General features: G+C 43.7%; 1 protein-coding gene across 2 annotated transcripts in view; it reads right to left on the minus strand.

Moving 5' to 3' along the window:
- Rcan2 (regulator of calcineurin 2) overlaps positions 1 to 25,385 on the minus strand; it is a 217,072-nt gene that overhangs the window by 69,370 nt on the left and 122,317 nt on the right. The window contains exon 1 of one of the 2 annotated variants that reach the window (XM_032900687.1): positions 14,389 to 14,658. The exons of the other annotated variant lie outside the window; for it this stretch is intronic. Within the exon in view, the coding sequence (XP_032756578.1) occupies positions 14,389 to 14,475 (87 nt within the window). The 5' untranslated portion in view covers positions 14,476 to 14,658. Of the gene's footprint in view, positions 1 to 14,388; positions 14,659 to 25,385 lie in introns of those variants that run through there. 2 annotated transcript variants of the gene reach the window in all.

Below are 25,385 nucleotides of genomic sequence, written 5' to 3' on the forward strand. Positions count from 1 at the left end.
TGATTCAGGACCACTGGAAGAGGTGAGAAAAGGGACAGACAACTGGATGATAATTTGAAACATAAGTCAAGCAGACCTGAGTTATGGAGGCAGGAATTTCATCGATACCTTGATAATCTAGAGAAAAGTCACACCCGTCATCCCAAGTAGATCTGACAATTGAGTAAGGACCAAATAGTTGTCATCTAAGAACATAACTGTTTTTCTAGCCAAAAAAGGAAAATACTCACTCTGCCTTTTTGCAGAGCATAGCACAGCTGGGATAAGTGGATTGTAGTTATAGAACTTCAAGAAAAAAACCTGAAGCATCATGGGTAGTGATACCATCTCTGGAGGAATCCACAGGGAGACTGCATCTGAAGGGGAGATGGCTACCATTGGAAAGCAGTTGCCTCCTTTCTAACCTTCAACTGGGTACTTAACCGAAGAGGCTAGATATTGAAGAGGCCCTATGGGACTCCCAAATTTGTATGAAGTCTAAGTAAAGTAAAAATGGATCAACAGTAGAAACATGGAGTAAACTTATCATCTCGAAGTTCTGAAAAATAATGTCAGAAGACATGGCCCTGTCATAAAGACCACGTATTGTTCATAGGCTTTACAGAATGTAAGGGGTCATCATCACAGAAAGGGACCAGAAAAATAACAGCAATATGTTGAGTACCTGCAGGCCTTAAATACATGTTTATTCTGGTTGCAACACCCTAGAGGATAATATCATTTTATATTCTCTGTGAAGATGGCAAATGTGAGTCACAGATAAATGTCTTCCTAACACTGACAAACTACTAACTAGTAGGATCACGAGTACGAAGCCTACGTTCCTCTCCTCTGGTTCCTACTAACACTCATTCCACCTCTTTTATCACAGTGGAGTGCCTAAGAGTTGCTCAGGTAAGCCTGATGCCTATAACTTCTCAGTGTTCTCCTTTCGGGTTGTTCCTCATCAGCACAGCCCCATCCATCAGGGAAGCTGTTGCAACAATGAAGGATAGGAAAGGGCTCAAGATGATTTATATTAGTCTACATGACACATGCCCTGCACCATAGCGGCAAAGGATGCAAATGATACTCAGGGATCTGTCAATAAAACATCTACAGAGCGGAGGGAACAACTCAACTGGACAGCGGCCACAAAAAGAGATGTGTGAGACGCCCACTAGGCAAAGAAGGACCAAGTGTTATTAGATGCTTTTCTCATTGCTTCTACAAGATGCCTCACAAAAGCAAGTTAAGGAAGGGCAGGTTTAATTTTGTGTCACAGCCCGTAGTCGTGGGAAGGTTATGGTAGCAGAAAGTTGAGGCAGCTGGTCATACTGGATCTGCAGTCAGGAAGCAGAGAGAGATGAAAGATGCTGCTCAACCCGCTTGTCCCCCATTTACTTACTACAGGGCCCACTCCATAGAAAGGTGCCACTCATAATAAGTGTGGGTCTACCCCTTCACAACTTACCTAATCTAGAAAATCCATTATAGCCATGTTCCATGTGGGGGCTATCTACTGGGTGATTCTTAATGCTGTCAAGTTCAAAGCCAATTTTAACCATCACAGACAGCAAACACCAGGATCTGGAAGTTGACGAGAGAAGGAGCTACCTGAATTCTGATCTCACCACCTTCCAGAAGCAGTAGCCAGACTGCAGTCCTGACATGTGTGCTTTAAGGCCGCTTGAGCTTCTTTTACTTAGCAGATGTAAAATTATGACTTGACTTGCCAAGTCCTTTATCTGAAGGGCACATCTGTTAGTTCTGTAGAAGTTACCACAAGTCTTTTGAATAGCCACTTTCTCTTCTTCTGTGTATAAGATAATCTTGATTCTGTACCTGGGCCTGGCGCCACCTAGAACAAGGGGATGTTCTCAGCTTCTCACAAACAGGTCCAAATGCCACCTCTATCCAGTTGAATATGGGTTGAAGTAGTGCGTGTGATGTCTGAAGTCTGTTCTGCTTCTCTCACCCAACCTTTATCTTGAATCTACTCAGCATGGACCACTATGCTGCAGGAAGATTGGGGCATCCCATGATAGTTAAGAGAAATGGCACAAAACTGAGTTTTTCCCTTGTATATGGTCAACTTTGACTATGTTATCCCATAAGCTTGTGTTAGGAGTAATAATTTGTATTTTCAACTGATGCAGTGGTGGTGTACACCTTTAATCTCTAATCCCAGTTCTAAGAAGGCAGAGAAGCAGATGGATCTCTGTGAGTCTGAGGCTAGCCTCCTCTACAGAGGTTTCCAGGACAGCCAGGGGTACACAGAATAACTCTTGTCTTGAGAAAATGAAAACAAAAACAAACAAAAGAGAGAGAATGAATGAATGAATAAGTAAATAAATAAATGGATTTGTGTGTGTGTGTGTGTGTGTGTGTGTGTGTGTGTGTGTGTAGGAGAGGTTGTATATATGCATCAAAATCCCATTAACTAAATTTTTATTTTAGTTTTACATATGAAGTAGCAAATACAATGAACTGTATTGCTCTGTCTCCAGAATAGCCTAGAATATTCTAGATCCAACAGTGCACATCACTGGATTTCCCATGTGAAGTTGTTAGAAATGTGAGGGGCATCAAGGCAGAATAGCTGTACCAAAAATACCCTCCCTGTGCCTCTGAGTCTCTCTGCTTTGGCCACAGAGTCCTGGTTTTAGATTCCTGAGCCTAGAAATATCATGAAGATCTTATACAGGTCACATTAACATGTACTCCTTCCCGACTGGCTCCATTGAATGGAAACCTAATCATGTCCTCCAGATGATTGCTTTCCTATTTTAACATCTTCCCTTATTATTAGAAAGGCAGAGGAATAACTAGAAGGCAATCACAGGCTTCAAGGGTCCTGCGACTTAGGGGCCGAGTGTCACAGGCGCCATGTGGAGGTGCAGCCATCCTCTCTGGCATCGCCTCTGCCCCCCCAGCAGCATTGGTTACAAGTCACAAAGAACCACAAAAACTTTTAGCCTGCCAAGGTGACAAATCTCTAATCTGCCCCAGATGCTTCCAGATCTACTGAAATTGAGGGTACATTCCAAACTCCTTCCTAATGTGAGTCCTGATTTGGCATGACCTCATATCCAGCCTGGTATCTACTTTCTGGAATTTCTGCTCTGCTGCAGGCTCTTCCTGGGGTACCATCCCTTCCTCCTTTCTTTGCTTCACCAGGAGAGTACTTTCTTTATCCTATAAAGCTGTAACTTCATAATTACCCCTTAGTAATGCTTCCTCTCATCCCAGAATACCAGCTAACAACCACTTCCCATCTTCCATTAAAATGGAAGCAGAGCAAACCAAGGCCGCTCTTCATTTCATTGTGTCTGTTTTACACCCCTGCCAGCCTAGGAGGTTGAAACTCCACCTCCTGTTCCAATATTCCTAAGGCTAAGTGTCTCCTACACCATAGCACATGTTCCACCATAATTGTGAAAGTGTAAGGCTTCCTAAAGCCCCACCTCATGATTGATCATGATTCCCTCCACCTGTCTGATCATTGCCATCACAGCAACCCCCTCATCAAAATCCGCATTCTCTTCTTACATGTGGGGAAATTGGTAAACAAGAGAAGCGACATCTCTGCTTCCGAAGACCAAGCAGCGTTCTGCCATACCTTTGCAACAAAGCACAATACGAAGCAAGGACACCTAACCAGTGACATGCTGGCCCTTCAGAAGGGCATGCGGATCTGAGCCAGATCTTCAGAGTCTACATATAAACTCTAGGTGGTATAGAATACGTGACTGCAATCCCAGTGCTGGGGAGATAGGGACAGGAAAATGTGGCTTGCTGACCAGACACCCTCGCCTTCTTCATGAGTTCAAGGGCAATGAGTGATCTTCTCATAGGGAGTGAACACAGTTTCTGAAGATAGCATTCGAGGTTCTCCTCTGGCCTCCACATATAGGCATGAGCGCGCACGCACACACACACACACAGAGAGAGAGAGAGAGAGAGAGAGAGAGAGAGAGAGAGAGAAAGAGAGAGAGAGAGAGAGAGAGAGAGAGAGAGAGAAAGAGAGAGAGAACATGAACCAACTTGACTTTCTTCTTTAGTATACAATTAGGAGATTCTACTTAACAAATGTTAAATTGTAAGAACAATGCTTCCTACCCACATAAAATTGTGGCTATGAGGTAGCACTCTTTCAAAGAGAGTTCAAGTCTTCTGAGGCTGCACAATGTTAACTGCCACGAGTAATATGCTTAGTTACCTAGTCCACCATTTTGCTGACCACAACACGTGGAGTGCCTCCTTTCAAAGGGAGAATATAAAATAGACGATCCACTATCTTTCTCATCCATAATTCAGATTTACTGCTCATTCATTCGGACATTGGACGGTAGGGCTTTTAGCTCAAATTTTATTTTTAAATATTCCAGAATTGAGAACTATTTTTATGATAGAAATTACTAAGCACCCGAGGAGAGCGGTGCATGACAGAATTTTTAGGGCATGATGCCTATGAAGCAAAAGAGAAATTGAACTCAGCTTGGGTAATTAATCTAATTTCCAGCTATCTCCACAGTTTTCAAGTAGAAATGGGATCTGAAGGTCAATATTGAAAGTATTGTAATTACAGTGTAATTATAGTGTAGCTTTACTGGAGTGAGGTCAGTCTGTAATTCCCTGTAACAGTCCTGCTCAGAAGGAGGTGCTTAAAGGGATTTTTTTGAATAAATGGGCTCTGAGCTCAACCTCTCTTCCTTAATGAGCATCTTGCCTTAAAACCTCTGTTATTTTCATGTGAAGTTCCCTCTTATTTAAGCGTCTTGGGCTTGGAGCTTTTGCCCAGCCCTTTCCAAGAAGAAGCGGTGTCAGTACAGTCTGGTGCTAGGAACTGCAGCCCACTGTATTTCTAACAGATGATCATCTAACTATGACCCATACAGTCTTAGGACTGACCTGGTGGTGGATAAAAAGAATAGCCCTTATGGCTTCTGTACTTTAGTGGGGGAAGTTAGACAACGAATAACACATCAGCACACAAAATGCCACCTTGCGACGGCACTGAAGGTAAAGCTGAGAGAGGAATCGAGACCATCTAGTGGGTTAGTGTACTAACTTAGATGTGCCAATCAAAAAAAATTAATGGGTTTCGAGGCAGAAGATGTGGCACTGTTGGTCTAGTGCTTACAAGCATGCAGGAAGCCTGGGCTCCATCCCAGGTACCATATAAACTGAACATGGTAACACCAGGCCTGTGATCCCAGTCCTTGGGAGGTAGAAGCCGAAGGATTAGAAGGACACGCTCAGTCACAAGGCGAATTCCAGGTCAGCCTGGGCTAGTATTGCCTATCACCTCAGAAATGAATCAATGGCATGACAGAAAGTGAGGAGCAAGCCATGTGGATGTACGCTGAGCTAGCTCAATAGGGTGCAAGGGCAGGGAGCGGATGGTAGAGACCCTTAAATTAACAAAGGTAAAGGGGAGGAGACCATTAAATTAACGAAGGTAAAGGGGAGAAGACCATTAAATTAACAAAGGTAAAGGGGAGGAGACCATTAAATTAACGAATGTAAAGGGAAGGTTAGCACAGCAGGGCAGCTGCTCTTCCAGCCTGGAAAGCCCCAACAAGGACTTGAGTTTCCCTCTGAGTCTGATGGGAGACACTGAATCCCTGGCTTCCATCTTGGCTGGAGCAAGGGTTCTATGTCTGATTGATTTTCAGTTCCATGTAGCGACTTCCCCTACAAGAAGTAGCGGAACTTTCCTTATACCATACTATTTGTTCTTGGGGAATGGGGATTCTTCCTGTTTTTCAGATCCCCCCCAACCCCCAATTCCTGTTATCTCATGCTCTAGGGTGGGCCTTACCCATGGAGGCTTGGAAGGATCAAGAAAATTACAACCAAGAGAAGAAGAAAAGCAAAGAAGGTCCATGTCCCTGTCACCTGCCCTTGACTATAATTCTTCTTGAATACAGAGCCAGTGGCTTCTGGGATCTATGTCCCTGATGTGAGGGCACTGCTGTACTGGGACAAAAATCAGTTCACAGCTGCAGACAGGATAGGGGCAAAGACAAGGATAGAGAGAGAGATGGGGGTTAGGGGGAAGGGAGGGGGAGAAGGAGAGGGAGAGGGAGAGGGAGAGAGTTGTAAATAAACTCGAAACCCAATATAAGTCCTCTATGGCTGTAGGATGCCGCAACATTAACCAACATAATGGTGGATCTGGCTGGCTTGATGTGTATTCCCTTTGTCTCCTTACTCCTTCAGGTGCATCCTTATTGAAGCTGTGTATATGGTCTGAGAGGATGACCTTCCCAGATAGGGGAGAACAGGTCTTCTAAGAGGGTGCAATGGTATTGGCACACCACTGCTGGAATCTCCACAGGTTTCCTTTACCTGTTCCCTCGGCCAGCAGTCACATTGCCTTTTCACATCTCTAACAGATTTCTTTTTTTTTTTCCAGAACTGGGGACCGAACCCAGGGCCTTGTGCTTGCTAGGCAAGCGCTTTACCACTGAGCTAAATCCCCAACTCCGCTAACAGATTTCATCTATTCCGTTTCCATCGTAAGAGATGGGTTTTCGGTTCTGGAATATTTAAAAGCAAAATGGATGTAGGCACAATTATTTCGCTTCACTTTCAGTTGAAAAGACCAGGTCATAAGAGCAGGAAGGATCATTGTCTACAATCAATACCATTCACAAATAGTCAACCTGAGAAGACTGACCGGGATGTCTAATTCTAGAACAGTCTAACAACCTATGTCTGTAAAGGAGGCTTCTTCAGAGGTCAAAATGGCACTGTCCTTTTTGGGGAAGTAGGGAAGAACACTGAGGAACACAAAGGCCAGGACTGTTTGGTGCCCAACAGGTTTGCTCCTCTCTCTATCCAGGGCCAATTTGAGTATTTGACCCTCAACAAACCTCAAACCTCAATACATATTTGATGAATGAGTGGATGAATGAAAATGTACTTTGCATAGTCCTGACAAATTGTAAATGATCAATATATTATTACTATTCTTAACTTTGCTTATGTATCCTGTTCTAGAAAAAGATGGCCTGAGATGATGTTCTTAGTACAGAAAGGCATAGTGACGTCATAGAAGACGTTGATTCTATTAGGTATACTGTGGACGCAGCTATAACAATACACAAAGAAATCTTATTTTGTGTCATGAACAAAATCCCAGTCTAAGTCCTCTGCCTTGAGAGTTCGAAATTTGCCTTGCTGGATGGGTTTCCTAGAGAAGAGCTGCATTCTAAATAATCTAGAAAGCACTAACCTCAAAATGAAGCAGCCTCCTTTCTGCCTCTGTTCTACAATTCATGATTTATCCCTCGCTGAGCCCATGGGGAAACAGATGGCTGTGCTCTCTGATTCTCTGCCTGCTCTTGGGACCCTTTTCCTCCTACTGGGTGGCCCCATCCGGCCTTCATATGAGGGTTTGTTTGTGCCTAGACTCACTGCATCTTGTTACGCTGTGTTCAGTTGATATCACTGGGAGGCCTGCTCTTCTCTGATGGGAAATAGAGGAACAGTGGATCTGAGGGAAAGGAGGAGACTGGGAGGAGTGGAGGAAGAAGACACTATGGTCAGGATGTATTATATGAGAGAAAAATAAAATAAAAAAAATGTAAACAAGATTCTCAAACAGATCCCCAAATATAAACGATATATTTTAGACAAAATCTCAAGCAGATACCTTCAGCCCCCATAGACTGTTGGAAAACTGGGGTACTCAGTGTGGAGTAGCAGTGCGTTGTAAACATGTTAACCTTTTAACTTAAGCACATCAAGTAAGACTAAATCCTTCAGGGGTCATCGTCTTCCTGACACATCAACTCCAAGGCTCATTAGGAAACACTAAACAGACTATTATGATTTACCAGCATCTGTACTTAAATAGATGCATTGAGGAGGTGCCAAGGGCATTCGGAGTTCTTCATTCAAGTCTGCCTTTCTAAGAGAATACTTTTAGTGAAGGCACTGTGTTTTGTTCTGTTGGTAAATCTGACACTCTGGCTATAGGTATCTACTACAATCAGTGTCTCACTTTCCAACAGTGAAAAAGGTCTTGAAATAGATGGGCAAGTCTGTGGCTGACATCTCAGCCTACCAAGGTCATTAGTTATAACAGCGTGCTTTGTCTGTCTCTGAAGTGACAGGTGGCTGAGAAATCCACCTGATACCCTTCTCAGGGAGCATCTGTCATCCACACAAAACTATCTTCCCTTTATTTGCCACATTGTTTTGGGGCAAAAGAAAAGCTTGGTACTGAAATTTTGAGTTTATTCATAAATTTCAACTTATTCCAAAGTGGTATCAATTCTAGACCATATTATTCATATTCCATTTGTTACACACAATACCCTTTGCACACATCCACACACAAAGATATGCATAATAAAACCCCATTTGATAACACCATCATCACTTAGTTACCCATTTCAGCTACTATGGTTTCCCTATGAATAGCTCTCTAACATTCTCCATTTTTTACCATTCAGCTGCATACAGTACAAACAGGTCTAGGTTACCACGTAGATGCAGGGGTCCTGATGACCCTCAAGGAGCTGTAGTGGTTTGCTGTACCTTAGTGGTCACACCCAGCCCCTTACCTAGCACTTGCTAAAAGCTTTGGAAGTTGAGCCCCACCAGCTTTAACAAACACCCACCAGTTCCTCTTCAAGGCAGTTCCTGATACCCTGCATTCATGTTCTCATCTGAGTCACTCTCTACAGTATTCTACTGCTCTCACCAGACAAAGCGAGCCAGTTGAAATTCCTAGTTGGTCAAACACTGAAGAGAGAGCATTGTGCTAGGAAGGCTGCAGAGTGCTGGTCTCTTCCATAACCCACTCAACAGCATGACACAGACTTTGAGTCAGCCACCTGTACTCTTGAAGGGAAAGAAACAAGACTGCACAAAGCCATCTTTCTTTGTCAGCATGTTTATGGATCACCCAGGATGGTTAAGAGACATATCCAAGGTCACCTGGATTGGGGAAATACCAGGAAATGCTCAAAGGCAGAGAAGCAATGGAAGACTCATGAGTGACCTTAAGACATAATCGTTGGCGACAACACAGGTGTTTTTAGAGGGCATTCTGTTAAACGGGGAGTAAGTGAAACAGAAGGCAGCCATTACACAAACAAACTTGCACATTCAAGGAATCTAAAATTGGGTTATCCCATGAAAGCTCATGAGCTCTTGGTGGAAAAGTAGTTAGTTACCAGAGGTTTCATGGGAACATGGAGAGAGGATGGCCAATACACCTCATCTTACAGTTAGAGAAGACAGGTGTGTGTGTTCCCTTGAAATATCTTGAAATATCTAGCAAAATCTGAATATTTCTTATGAATAAAGGATTAGTATATAACAGGGTGGATATGCCAGGGAACCTGAATTTAGCATCTTATAATATAAATACATGTCACAATATTGCATAAATATCCACAATTATTATGAGTTTGTACACAATAAAAATACAACAAGAAAGAGAAAGGCCTTGGCTCTTTTAGATTTTAGTCATAGCTAAGGAATTATTATAGGGGCTGGAGAGATGGCTCAGTGGTTAAAAGCACTTGCTACTCTTCTAGAAGCAAGCTGCCTTCAATTCCCAGCATGAGAATGCTGGCTCATAACTGTTTATGAGTCCAGTGCCAGGGGATCTGTGCCTCCTCTGACCTCCATGCGCTCTGCACACATGGGATGCTCAGACATGTGTATAAACACACTTCTGCGGATTCCTGATGAAGGATACCAAGAGGTTAAATGTGGGCTGGGTCAAAGCAACAGATGAAGCTGCTTTTTTGAACCTCCCATTCCCTCCACCTGAAATGAGTTTGTCCAAGACCTATACATGGCTTTCTAGGCAACTTCTTTTAATGACAGTTAATACGGTGCCACCTCCCCAGAGACGCTTCCATTGTCTATGGATTCAACAGCAGCTGTTTTATCCCAGTGCTGTTCATTCTTCACAATACTAATTTACTCTCTGCCTCCCACATGAGAATGTGAACTCTCTGAAGACAGGGACTGCCTTGCCCACCCTTTACTGCTGAGAACACTGTCTGGGCGCCAACAATTTATCCACGAGTTCTTAAATGAACAGGCACAGCAAACATTCCAGGCCTAAAGGTCCTTTAAAACTTCTACACTTCCTATGACACATGCCAAGTTTCTTTTTTGGCTCAGGTTAGTAAATGGGAACTCTGTGAGATTTCTGACTTTAATCCAGATGTCTAAAGAGGCAGCGGTGGATGTCTAGGGAAGGACCAGAACCTTCCTATCCTAAAGAGAAGGCATCCCTTCCCTTCCTCCCTCCCTGAGAGAGCAGAACACTATAGAGAGTCACCAAAGCTTTGAGAATGCTGCCCACCCACCACTTCTAGCAGTGTTCCTACAGGAGTGTTTACTGACTCTGCCCAGAGGAAACAGATAAACTCCAGATGTGCTGAGCTGGTCGAACAGTTTGGGGACCAGCCTTGACATCCCTGACAGGTTGAAGATCAAAACTTGCATAGTTTAAGTCTTGGCTTGGCGGATGTAGATCAAAGCACTCCAGCAGAGGCAACTGCTGGCTGACCTCGATGTACCAATTTATGACTAGAAGAGACAAGAGACTGGCGTTACATGATGGTCTATACTCGGGTTCCATTCATACCTAATATAGAAGAAGTTCTGGGCACAGGGCCTGGGTCTCATCAATATTTTTTAAAGCCTTTCAGAGTTAGCAATGTTCAATCCAGCTTAAGAACCCAAAGGACAGTGAACAGCAAATTTAATTATTACCCTTTTCACTTTTTAAAAGGAGCGTTGGCTCCTGATAAGGTGGCACGGCTATTTTCAGAGAGGAGAAGAATATTTGAGGAAATCACCCCCCCCCATACACACATGTACACACATACCAATTTATCACAACATTCTCTCTCGAGTGATGACTTCTAGAGATGAGAATGAATATGGCTGCTGATCACAGGCCCAATTTTCTCCTATAATACCACTCTAGCAGCTTTGAAAAATGTTAGCAGATTGAAGTCTGAATGCTCTCCTTTGTACCCAGCTAAAACCCAGGCTGGGGTGGCTTGCTAAGTCACCATGAGAGAGAGTATGTGCACAGGCTACCTTTCACTCACATAAACCACCATCCTTGCAAAAGATGCCCAGTGGCTGCATCTCCTTACCATGGCACTTTTCCTATAGGGACTCATAGAGAGCTACCAAACCATGAAAGCCTACGATCAGGCAACCTGAATGTAGACCTCTGTTATCATTGACATCAAATATGTTTTTTTAAGGTTTACATTGTTTTCAAAATTTATTGTATTACTTTATGTGCCTGCTAGTTTTGCTTGCAGGTATGTGGTGCGTTAGGTACCCAGGCAGGACAAAACAGGATGCTGGATGCCCTGAAACTAAAATTATGGATATTTATGAGCTTCCATGTGGGTATTGGGAATTGAACTGAACCATCTCTCGAGCCCCTATTTATTTTATTTTTAATTGTGTGTATGTGTGTGTGGGGAAAGACTGTTTATTCTATTAACTGCTGAATCGTCTCTCTAGCTTGTCTTTATTTAATTTTGACTGCGTGTTTGTATATGCATGTGCACACGTGCACATGAGTACGGGTGTCCAAATGTCCAGACAGGAGTGGGATTCCTTGGAGTTGGAGTTACAGGAGGTTGTGATATGGGCAACAGCATCCAATCCAGTGTGGTTGCTGGGAATTGGCTCACTCTAAGAGCAGTACACTCTAATCGCTGAGTTCTCTCTCCAGTCTCAACAGCGTCAGGTGGTAAAGGCCTTGAAGAATGGAATTCCCAACTCTACTATTATCTATCCTTAGCCTCCAAATATAAACAGTAAATATGGGCTCGGAAAGTTTTTGGCACCTAAAATTTTGTATTTGAATTTTCTAAGACAATATCTAATAAGCCATAGTGATGATATCATAGATTTTTTATGTCTCATTTTTATTTGATTTTTCCTTTTCTTTTAGTAAACAGAATACAGATCTTGACTTGATGAGGATGTCACCGCTACCAATTAAATGACCACACATCTGAAATGGCAACCTATGTATTCTTGATGGCCAGGTTGTGTGTGTTTGTGTGTGTCTCAGTGGGCGTGTGGGGGGAGCACAGTCTTTGTTCTGGATTATCCCTGACTACTATGCTGGAGTTGTTTCTTAGAGTCTCCTGTCTTTCAGAGAATGTTGGAAAGGATGGTCAGGATGACAGGGACAGCTCACATTTAATGACCAGCGAATACAAGTTAAGGACTGTATTCAATTTCTTTTCACATTTCCACAATTCTTCATTTCTCTGGATAAGCTAATATAGGGGGGATTACCGCCCCCACATTCCAGATAAGTCAACTGAGACATTAAACCAGGAGCTTCTCCACAATAAACAAAACCATGTGGCTCAGAGATAGTGGAGGAAAGAGAATGCGGGCCATGTCTCCAAACGCCACGGTTCTGAAGAAAGCTTGCTCTGCTTTGTGAACACCCATTCTCACTGTCTCCCCTCTGATACCATTGTTTGCCGTCAAACAAGTTGAGTCACTTGACTAGGTGTGGTATAATCCTGCCAGCCTCTCCACGAAGCTACCCCCAAATGCTCTAATTCAGCCAGCCCTTAAGAACTTGGTGTCCCTTTAACTCCATAGGACAATCTCTGCCTCTAGGAAATACTGAATGAGTGGTGATTTGCTTTCCCCATCATAGAGACATGCAGTAGATGTGTGTATATTTGAAATCCCTCTTTTGTAGATAGGTATAGCGTCTAGTTTACTATAGGTTTCTAATAAGTAGCTGTTTTCTTCCCTGTTGCTTTATGAACTTTAAAGAGTTGAGATTACCTTTACTGAGATTCCTGGGACAGGTTATAGTGAAGACACAAACAAAACAAAACAAAAAACAAAACAAAACAAAACCCACCAAACAAACAACCTGGTGAGGACACAGGGAGCCTTGGCATTTTACTTTCCTTGCTGATCCAGCAGTGCTGGAGGGGGACTCTAGCTAGTAACCCACAGTGGGTTTTAAGCTAGTTCTAACCTTAACCTAGAGGGGATTTTGTGACCTCTGCCCTCTTAGAATGTTCACACCAGATAAAACTGGAGGAATTGTGTCCTTTACACACATTTCCATCCAGGAGACAATGACAGGCAACGCCAGACATTTCTGTTCAAATTCTTCAACCCTTCCTATGACAGGTGGTACAGAGTTGAACTTATACTGGAATAAGGATTAGTAAATACAGAAACGTGTGCTTCAGATCTGAGGAATAGCAAGCCAGAAAGAAGGCTGGCTTCATTCCCAAAGAGTGTGTGGAACTGCAGCCTGGAGTGATACAACCATGTGTGCGGTTGGTGACATATTAATCTCTACTCGTGAGACGCCAACCTGTCACCTGAGCTCGCGGTCTTAAAGAATCCAGGGCTTCAGGAAGTCAGGGTTAGAGGTCGGTGATCCTTGACTGTATGACACGATCTTCCCTTTCTTCCTCCTGCTTCAGCATAGGCTACCGTGTCCTCTCTCCCTCCCTCCCTCCCTCCCTCCCTCCTTCCCTTTACCTCCCCCTTACCCCTTGTTCATAAATAAGAAGCTTGGCTTGTCCTTTTTCAGAACCTGAGAAAGAAAGATTCTTATTTCTACAAGCACAGAACCCTTTTCACAACAGAAAAATCAAATTGGAAAAAAAAAAATCCCCAAGAGAATCATGGTGATGAGAGGACGGTTGCCCACAACAGACACAACTGCTGCCCAGCAGGGACCAGTGAGTGAGACTCTGCACCTCAGGGTGGAAAGGTGGATTTCTGCATGAACTTTCCTCACGGACGAGGAAAGCGGTGCGAGGAGGAAGCGGCTCACCCGCTTTTGCACCTGACAAAAGCAACTTTAAACGCTGCTCTTGGACTTCAGATTTCTACGCCCCGGAGACTGACACTGCAGCGGAACGGCTTTTGTTCAGTCCGAGGACCACACATCACAGGGTATGTAGGGGACATGTCGTGAACGGGTATTGTCCTATTGTCAGGACATCCTCAATGTCCTGGGGACTGCGTGTACATCCTCCCCTTCATCAGTGATTGAAACCCCCTCTCAGTACTCAGGACCTACAAATCACCCAGCTCGGTGGAGATACCGTGAAGAGAATAGAAAAACATGTCTCCCGGGAAAGAGGTGACCACAGATCACTTAACACAGATGAGAATAAGCTGGCCGTGAGATATCCAATCGCATTCTAATACAGCACGCTGGTCCCCTCTAACTTATTCCAGCTAGCATCACCATGCGCTTTCACTTGTCTTCCTGGGTACAAACAATAAAACTGCCAATGATTAACCCAAGTCCTAGTTCCCCTACCCTAGAGAAAGCTCTGACAAGTAGCCCCCGGAACAGCAGCAATGAAAGCGAACACTGTGGCTGCATACCTTAACCTCCTGATTGGTAAAGACCTCCACATCCACCACACAGGCGACCAGAGTGGAAACATCACAGTCCATGCTAGGGGCTGGCATTCCCCTCTTCGGAATTCTCAGCGAAGAGTTAGGCAGCCTCAGAGTTGGGAGTGAAGAGACTCCTCGGGTTGGATACTGTCCTGGTACTGCCCTGCTTCTGCGGGGGAGGTGGGGTGTGGTGCGGCGCTGGTTGGAGACTCAGGCACCTGGAGCCTGCTGCCGCTGCAAGCAGCGTCTGAGGCAGCAGAGTAAAGAAGCACCAGGCTCTCTCTCTCTCTCTCATGCCAATGACATCATCACAGAGGCCGACACAAGCTGAAGGTGCTCCCCCCTCCAACACCACACACACACACACACACACACACACACACACACACACACACACACACACACACACACGCAGCCTTTTATCTCTAGGCGGTGCAGCAAAGCAAATTGAACATGATTACGTGCTAAATCTGAACTCGGACTAAATCAATTCAGGCAGCATTCGTGAGGAACTGAGTCACTGGAGCTGTTTCAGCTTATGTCTGCAAAAAGCGGGGAGGGGGAGTGTCTGACAGTAGACGTTCCGCTTTGCGAGGGGTGGGGGAGAGCTGCTGGACACAGGAGCCTTCCTAGGTTAAGGTTTGACAGCTTTCTGCCTGGGACGATAAGCAGGAAGTTGGGGCATTTTGCAGCTTGCCCGGGCGCTGCTAATTTGCTCCATGCCACTCAGCGCAGCCTCACATGTTCTGGGTGCCCGAATGCATGCCAGTCATGGGCTGGAGAGAAATCCCTTAGTCGGGGGGTGGGGGGTGGGGGGGGATAAGGAGCTGGCCGTCAGTCACTGAGTTAGGCTGCTGGGGAAGAGGGGAAAATTAGAGGTTTGTGCAAATTCTATTTGAAGAACAGTAAGTGCAGACCAGGAACGCAAACGCACCCTCCTCAGCTCAGCGTTTCGAGCTGTCTCCAAGGTCATTCAGACCAAAGGCAGTCAGTGGAAAGGGGTTGCAGTAGGTGAGACACACAGGGACAGATGGCAGGGTCTAATGGGCAAATTCACTCATGTGGGTCATTGTCACAGCCTCCTGGCTCTGCTTTGCCTGAGACTTTGAAGGGACACTTACCCTTGCTTTCTCTTTGTCCTGACAGTGAAGCCCTAAAGCGCAAGACTGTGGCTATCTTGTGCTTTGCAGAGTGCCTGACACAGAGCATGTTACATGTGTAATGACTAAATCAATCAAGTGGGAATAGCCTTTTGTCTTGTTCACAGTGGGAGTTCGTAAAGGAAAAAAAAATTCTAAGATGGGTTTAATCTGCACCATTTATCGCACAGGTCTCAAGAGAGCACAACAACACCCCCACAGGATTTATCCCAAGTAGAAAGGCAACTGCCTTTCTAGTGGCCAGCTGAGTATCATGGTTTAGAACGGATTGGTGCCTTTTAAGTACATGACTAGAGAAATTATTCTGATTTTACCCACAGATGAGAAAGGTGGATGTGATGTTTTACATTTTGTGATTGATCTACACTGGATTACCTTTGAATGCCAGAATTCCTTTTAATCAGGCATTTTCCATGCTAAAGGTAATTCTTCTACAAGTAGATATTGGGAAAGAGCCCCTCCTCTGTGTGTGTGTGTGTGTGTGTGTGTGTGTGTGTGTGAGAGAGAGAGAGAGAGAGAGAGAGAGAGAGGGAAGGGAGGAGGGAGGGGAGGAGGAGAGGAGAGAGAGGAGAGAGAGAGAGAGAGAGAGAGAGAGAGAGAGAGAGAGATTACATGGTGTCCAGGCATTGTGGGAAATATCCCATCATGTATTCAGAGAAAACTCAAAAAATACTTTCTGAGGATGACTTTGTAAAATATTCTGTACCAGATGTTCTTAAAGATAAAAAAAAAAGAAGCAAAGTTTTCTCATCATCTAGGGGCTTAAAATATAACAGAGAGATGCTTGCACCAAGCAATAGTGATGATGGTGAAGTGGTCCAAAAACCAGTGAGCGTTGGAGGAGGAGAGATGGATGCTGAATGCTAGTTAGATGCCAGGTAAAGATAAAAAAAATGAGTACCAAGAACTAAGATCAGCCCTGTTCTCTGACCTCCACATACTGGCAAGACTTTGGCAGACTGGGAAGCGAGGTGAGTTCCCCAGCTCAGAGGCAGGTGACTGGAAATACCCACAGGAAAAGGAAAGAAGAAGGCATGGCTTAGATTTATGGAAAGTTAGATCTGAAGTAAACAGGGAAGGCAGAGACTGATGCTGCAAAACCTTGAGTCTCTTAGTGCCTGACTGGTCAGCCGTGGAGTTTGTGGTTTGAATAAGAATGGCCCCCATGAAGTGGGAATCAAAATGACTCTGAGATTCCACTTTATACCCATCAGAATGGCTAAGATCAAAAACTCATGGGACAGCACATGCTGGCAAGGATGTGGAGATAGGGGAACACCCCTCCATTGCTGGTGCAAACCTGTACAACCACTCTGGAATTCCAGTTGGCAGTCTCTTTTTTTTAAAAAAAAAAATTAGAAATAGTTCTACCTAAAGACCCAACTATACCACTCCTGGGCATACACCCAAGAAATGCTCCCCCATCCCACAAGGACACTTGCTCAACTATGCTCATAGCAGCTTTATTTGTAAATAGCCAGAAAAGGGAAGCAACCCAGATGTCTCTCAAATGAAGAGTTTTTTTTTTTAAGTAGCTCATTTACACAACGAAATACTACTCAGCTGTTAAAAACAGGGACATCATGGAATTTGCCAGCAAATAGATGGAACTAGGAAATATCCGGAGTGAAGTAGCCAGACCCGAAAGGACATGAATGGTATGTACTCTTTTAAGTGGATATTTGCCATAAAGTACAGGATAAACATGCTACTAACCACAGACCCAAAGAAGCCAAATAATGAGGGCCCAAGGGAGGAAGCTTGAAGGGGAAACAAAATACACATCCAAGGTGGATGGAGGAAGGCAAATGGGTGGGAAAGGGGAAGGGGAGGGGAGGGGATCAGATGTAGGGAGAGCAGGGGAGAGACACTGGAAATTTGTAGATGGAGTGAAGCATCTATAAGACCTGGGATGGGGGAGGCCCTAGGGAGTTTCTGAGGATAACTCTAGCTGAGACTCTTAGATATGGATCCTGAAATGGCCTCCTCCTGTAGCGTAGCAGGACTCCCAGTGGAAAGATAAAAATACCAACCCACCCACACACCCTTCAACCCCAATATGGCCTGCCTACAAAATGTAGAGGGACAAAGATGGAGCAGGGACTGGCCAACTAATGACCGGCCCAACTTGAGACCCACATGGGCAAGAACCAATCATCCCTGACACTGTTATTGATACTCTGTTATGCTCACAGACAGGAGCCCAGCCTAACACCACCCAGCAGCTGACCAAGACATATGCAGAGACCCACAGCCAAAGGTTAGACAGAGCTTAGGGAGTCTTACGGAAGAGTTGGAGAAGGAATGAAGAACCGGTGGGAATAGGAACTCCATAGGAAGACCAACAACAGTCAACTAACCTGGGCCTTTGGGGCTTCCAGATACTTAACCACCAACTGAACAGCAAGCGTGGGCTGGACCTAGCCCCATCACCCCCGCATATATGTAGCAGATGTATAGCTTGGTCTTCATAGGGAGCTGGATGAGGACTGTCCCTAAATCTGTTGTCTGTTTGTGGATCCCATTCTCCTAAGTAAACAGTTTTGTCTGGCCTCAGTGAAAGGATGCACGTAGTCCTGTAGTGACTTGATGTTCCAGGGTGAGGTGTTACCCAGAAGGGATCTCCCCTCCTTAGAGGAGAAGGGGAGGGGTATAGGGGAGAAGCTGTGTGAGGGGGACCAGGGGGAGAGGGGGTGGCTCTCTCGTTCTTCTCACTCCTCTCCCTCAGCCTGCAGATCAGACTGTAGCTCTCACCTACTGCTCCAGGGCCATGTGTCCTACCATGCATCCCTGCAGTGGTAACAATGAACTTCTGAAACCGGGAGCAAGTCCCCAATTAAACACCTTCTTTTCTAGGAGTTGCTTTGGTCATGGTGTCTCTTCACAGCAATAGAACAGTGACTAAGAGAGAGTGCTAGGCAAAATTTCTGAAAAGGTCAAAGGGTCTGCAGATATATCAATATACCTAAGATATAAAGTATATCCCAAAACAAGAAGGGGTTTTGAATACAATTGGCATCCACTTAAGAGGCTGAATAAGGTGTAAGAGGTGTATGTTTTTACGTTCCATGCCATACCTTATTTCAATATTTCACAGCTTTGTGGGGAGTAGATGGCTCAGTGGGTAAAGAGTTTGCAGCACAAACGTAAAGACCCGAGGTCAGATCTCCAGCATCCCCATGAAATCTAGGTGTCACAGCGTGCATCTGTAACCCAGGTGTTGGGAGGCAACAAGACGGAGATGCCAGAGGCCTGAAGATGCCAATCTAATGAAAATGGCAAGCTTCCGGTTCAATAAGAGACTTTGCCTCAAAAAGTAAAGTGGTAAGTGTTAGAAGATGGTGCTGGATATCAACCCATGACTTCCAGGTGTCTACATGTAGATAAATACACCACCCCATAACACACACACAAGCACACACACACATACACACACACACACACACACACACACACACACAAGCACACACACACGCACAAGCACAAAGGTATGCACACTAAATTAAAAATAAAATGAAAATAGTTCGTACCAATAGAAGCATACAGGTAAATGTCTAAAAGTTCTGTTTTGTTTTTTTTTAAATCTGATTTGTAGGGTTTCTAATTTCTGTGGTGTATGATTTCCAGGGTTTGAATGAATACCTGACCTTTGAGAGATAACCTAACAAATGTTCAAATAAGTAGGTAAACACATGTATGGACACCTAGAGGTGAGCAGAAGAACCCCGCCCAGCAGGGGGATGAGCATGCGCACATGTGAATTTGCACATCTTCCAATCTCGAACAGCTGAGATAGGACACAGCTCTCTTTAGGAGGGTTCTTTCCCGTGGAAGCTGCCAGAAGCTCCTGGAATTCACCCAAGCCACTGTTCTTCCAAGATCCATAGGGAGAAGCAGGACACGGCATGACACAGGCATCTTAGAAAGCATACTCGTCTGCAGCCTCTGTCCAGGAGGCTTAGTTAATGGACAGACAGCTGAGCTGGCATGCTCAGGCCAACAGGGCAAGAAAAGCTATACCCCTTCAAGCCAGACATGGCCTTGGAAGCAGATGCCACATCTGTTTGGTTAATGAACACAGAAGCTCTCATTAACACCTTGGATTCGAAAAGGGTGAGCTCCCCATTTGTGTAGACTTGCACTCCTAAAGTTTCTTTTTAAATAGAGAGAGCTTCAAATTTATTTGGAAGTAGAAAGAACACAATAGCAGTGTTCTCACTGCCCAGGTGCAAGAACACCTGACTCCAGTTTGATGTTGCATCGCGTCTCTGAGTAATGTCTCTGGACCAAAGGTATTGGTATCTCTTGAGGACTTATTGTAAGGCAGATCCTAGGGTCCCTTCCTCTCCTCCCTCACTTTCCTTTTCCCTTAATCTCCTCTCCTTCCACTCTTCCTCTTCATGTCCCCTCCTGCTCCTGTTTCCCCTCCTTTCCCCTCTCTGTAACTCTTGGCATATTTAAACCAAGATCCAAATTATTATCTCTCATGCCTCTTTTGTCACACTGTCTCCAGTTTTCTTCCAGTCCTCTTTTCCCTCTTCCTTGCATTGTGTTGATGGTGAAACCATGATATGTATTTTAGAATTCTCTCTATCCAGATTGTATTGCTAGAACTATATGCATTGCCACATGGTGAGTTTCTCTATTCCCTATAGATTCTGTGTCTCTATTCCCTATAGGTTCTGTGGGTTAAGCCCAGAGCTATAAGAAACCTGGGTTTGGGAAGATTCCTTCATAAGCCTTGGTAGATGCTGCTCTTAGCAGGAGCCTGACTCTCTCTACAATGTTAGTGGCCTTCAGTCTCAATGCTAAGACCTCCTTATGCACTCCTCCTTGTATGTATTTCCGTGTATTCCAGGGTCTACTCCTCTATTAGCTCCAAAGATCATGGATAGTTTTAGACTCTATATAGACTCATGGATTAAGCAGTCTCAGTAGCCTCCATTCTATTGCAATTTGGTCTCACTGGTGTCCACACAGCCCAACTTTGGCTGTTGGAGTCTAATGAGGCTATCTCCAGAGTCCTTCTTACAGATGCCAGCAGTCTTTGAGGGAGTGCCTTGCCTTCTGGTATGACAAGATGTTCCAGTCTCATCTTGTTCATTTCCTGCCCCAGATAAGGGAGTCAGGCATTTCTCCAAGGAGTCCTAGTACTATTTCCTAAGTGCTTCAAAATATTTTAAAATCACAATCAACACACTTTAAGATTTTCTTTGTACTGCACTGGAAATTCTTTGTGATCCTGTCTACTGGGCAGAGCTAGGTAATGTCAAAATATATTTTGAAAATGATATATATTATAATGATACATATGTATATATATATGCTTAGATGATATATATATATATGCTTAGACTTATAATTCCAAGTTCAATATAGAATCCTCATGTTGAAACTTAACTTGCCATATGTCTGTGTTCCCTTCCTTCTACATCACAATTATAAGAAGGATGACTGGCATCAGAAACAATGGTAGCTGAAATATGATGGAACAATGTATTTAAAATCAAAACCAGAAAAGAGGTTAAATAATCAACTTGCAGTTTTACTCACAGCAATAAAAAAAGGACTTTCAAATATGAAGGCAAATTTTTAATAAACAAAATTAGTGTCTAATTCAATGCATAAGAAGTGATCATAATGGCAGATCCATGGTTGCCTTGAACTATTTGTCTAAACAAATTTCTGCCAACAGTAAGAGGGAGTGTTGGGGGAGGTGCTGGGAATAGTTTTTTGAAGATAACTGTAGACCTCCCCTACCTTCTAATGTTAGTAGAAAAGATATCAGCAGAGATCAAAGAAGATTTAAACAACTCTATCAGTAACCTAAGCTCATTGATTTTCATACAATCACCCAACAGGTAAAGGACATACATGATTGTCATATGCACACAGAATGCCTCCTCCCCCTAGGGGCTCACGGGTTGAACACTTGGTCTCCAGTTGGTGGGGGTGTTTGGCGAGGTTATGGAACCTTTAGGAGGGAGAGCCTTGATAGAGAGAGTCAGGCCCTAGCTCCTGACTTGGAGGTTCAGTGGCCTCTCGGGACTTCCTGTTCTATTCCTCCACTTCCTGTTTGTGGATAATGTGATCTCTTTGCTACCTGACTGCCAAACTGGCCTTCTATTTCTGCTGCCATGCCTTCTGTGAAGTGATGGACACCATCTCTGTGAAATTGTAAGCTAAAATAAGCCCTTTCTCCTATAAGCTGTGTTTTATCAAAGTATTCTATCACAGTCACAGAAAGGTAAGGACTGTTTAATAATTTTTGTGTGAGAAGACCAACATTTGCATAACCCCTGACCTGAAGAATATACATGAAATTAAGATAGAAGGCTACAAAATAGGACACCAATAGACCCAGGTGCCCGAAATAAAATTGTCCTATTCCGAGTTACCCTTCAGCCAGAGAAATATAAAAGAAAAAAAAGAAAGAACATTTTAAACCAAATGATAATGGCATAATCAATTTCAACTAAGGCACAACAGAGGGTGGATTTTTTTGGCCTTGGGTGCATAGCAATAATAAGAAGACTGTAAAAGCCAATTGGATTGTACACCAATACCAACTCTTTCATATAACATAGAAGGAGGAAATATTTCATTATTCACTTTACAAGGATAGCATAAGAATGTCATTTTAAAAAATCTTTCTGCAGTGAAGACAGCTGTTGGAACATCTTCACACAAATTACTAGTAACCTAAGTTATTACTGTTCAGTGACATAATAATAAACTATCCCTAGAGGTATTCATTTAACTTGCACCAACACTAAATTACTAATTGAATAAAATTATCATGTCTGTGGGTTGAATCATTATGCAACTTCTGTGAGTATATTTTCAAAGGATTGAATGCTATAGGGAAAGATGTAAGTTATGTGAGATATGCATATGGTTATGCGTCACTGTTGTGAGGACACACACACATATAAGAAGCCCGGAAGCAAATGTGTCAATGTTTTAAATAGTGCTTACCTCCAGATAGAAGGAATCATCACTAATTTTGGTTTTCCTTTTGATTTCATTTTCCTAATCTCCTGTGATATAATCAGACCGCTTTAATAGTAGGAGAGAACAAAACCTTAATTGGTTCTTTAAAAGAAAATTCTGGATGAGCCAACTTATATAATTCACATGACAGCATTTCTCTGAGAACCTTTGAAATTAACAGGTCTACGCCTGTATTTTATATTGGAAAAATTGAATTCCTCCCATCTAGGGTAGACACTCATAACTGGTACACTGGGTAACATGGTGATGACAGAATTAATTCAATATTTCTGTCATCCTCTCCCCCATATATGTCTTCTTGCTGAGATCATGCCATTGTCATATCAAGCACATGGAAATTAGTCAGATTTACTCAATTATCTTAATCCCAAGACACCAGAAACTTTGTTCTGTCTTAGTCTATTGTCCTAGTTTGCTTTTGGTTACAGGGCTAAAATGCCATGATTAAAGCCAACTTCAGAAGAAAGGAACAGTTTTGCTTACAGTTTATAGTCCATCATGGAGGGAAGCCAGAGCAGAAACTCAGGAATATGAATTCTGGAACTAAAGAGACCACAGGAAAACTTTTGCTTATGGACTTGCTCTCCCTGTTTGCTCAGCTTGCTTTCTTGTACAATCCAGAACCATCTGCCCTAGGGTGGTATCATTCACAATGGCTGGAGCCTTCCAAATCAATCATTAATTAAGACGTGCCCTTCAGATATAGAACACAGGCAAAACTAATGGAAGCAAGCCCCCAGTTAAGGGTCCTTCTAGTTTGCATCAAGCTGACAAAAGTTAGTCAGTATATCTGTCCATTCCAAGGTAAAACATAAAAACTATGTATACAAGTAAGTATACCATTAATGATTTCAAAGAAATCATGGAGAGAATTTTTGTCCCTCCTTAAATTTTAATATTTTTCCATGTACTTTACAATATTACAAATCAGTGAGTCAAATGACCAACAGCACGGAAAATATGCTTACTTCACTATCCAAGTACTTTGGCAAAACAAATAAATTAACCAGCCTTCAGAAAACCTGTCCTGTCCTGCTCGGGGGTCATCTCAAACCCAGGATTTGGGCCAGCTCCCTCAGAGACATCTGGGCAACAGAGACATTTTCAGAGAACAGAAGCTGCGTTTCTTTCTTGGCATACTGATGAGTCAATCAAGCCTGTGCCGGAATAATGAACAGGGTGTCTCAGGGAGCACAGTCTGGGGAAGGCGGCTGGGGTAGGCGCAGGACTCCGGCAGAATGCTAGTATGTGATTAAAATGAACAGCCATTGTTTGCGACTGTCGCGTCTAGATTTCCAGCCACAACAATGCAGCCAGGAAACTCGGGTCAGCCTCACAGCACTTTCTTTTCTATTACATTTTATTACTTTATTCTGGGTACATGTGAAGATGTGCGTGTGCCCTGGTAAGAGAGTGGAGGACAGAGGACAACTTCTTGGGGGAGTTTGTTTTCCTCTTCCACTATGTGCTCTGGGTAGGACATAAGCTTACCTGCGGAGCCATCTCAGTACCACTTTCCTACTTGATGAGGTCAAATGACCATCTACAGTAGATGCACCTAAAGAGAGAGTGCACTTTCCTTTTAGTGATAAGATTAGTTTATTGGGTACTGTATGATTTAATAGGGTACACCATTTGTCTTTATTGCGTTGTAATGTGAAACAAGAATTTGGGCCAGTGCCCAAATTGGTCTGTGGTATAGGAGACATTTGGGGTGGCCCTAGGGCCTCTTTAATCATCTACGGCCATTGTGATGCTGGTGGTCTTTATCCTCTAAGCCCTCATTGGTCACCCTGCACACATCCCTAAAACTTTTCCTTCTCATGTTAGAGTCAGCTTCTGGTGCCCCAACTATTCCACCAATGGCACTGGGTGTTGGGTCTGATCAACTTTCATTCTGATGCCATGACAAGACATTCTGGTCCCAAGAAACTTGTGAGGAAAGGTTAGTTTGGCTTGCCCTTCTACGTCACAAACTATCACTGAGGGAAGTCGGGGCAGGAACTCAAGGTAGAGACCACAGAGAGATGCTGCTTACTGGCTCGTGCTCAGCCAGCTTTCAGAGACAACCTAGAACTGCATACCTAAAGATGGTGCTACCCACAATGGGCTGTGTTTTCCCACGTCAATCACATAGTCAAGACAATGTCCCACAGACTAGCCTACAGCCCAGTTTGATGGAGGCATCATCTATCCATATCCACATTTGACTGCCATCAGCTTGAAGTACATTGCAATCAATCAATCAATCAATCAATCAATCAATAACCAACCCTGATTTGAAATAAAAAAAATTAATTTGGGGAAAAAATTTTTTCCCACTAACAATTTCAGAACAAATGTCAAAATTTGGGAACACTGATTCGCTGATATTATCAAATGATCATGTGCCTTACGTTTACATGTTTTAAGGATTTTGTAGTCCATTTATGGTAGACAAAGTACCATCGGAGTAATATAAGGGAAGCTGGAGGAAACAGCTATTAAGAGTCCCTGGTCTTAGGGCTGGGAGATGACTCCACTGGTAAAGCATTGCCTTGCAAGCACCAGGGCTTAAGTTCGATCAGAATATACATGTAGTGATAATGCACTAACAATAAAGCTGGATGTGGTCATGCTGGGTTTTAATTCCAGAGTTGGGCAAACAGAGTCAGGCAGATCTCTGGTGCTTGCAGGCCAGCCTGCTTAGCTACACGAGGCAGACCACCATCCATCTCAGGAGGATCAGAATTATCCATGCCCTCTTTCACTCATACCCAGACTTCCCACCATGCCTGCTGACCATCTTCAAAGCCCATCTCACATTTG

This window comes from Rattus rattus, chromosome 4 (assembly GCF_011064425.1).
Source record: "Rattus rattus isolate New Zealand chromosome 4, Rrattus_CSIRO_v1, whole genome shotgun sequence".
NCBI classification, from domain to species: Eukaryota; Metazoa; Chordata; class Mammalia; order Rodentia; family Muridae; genus Rattus; species Rattus rattus.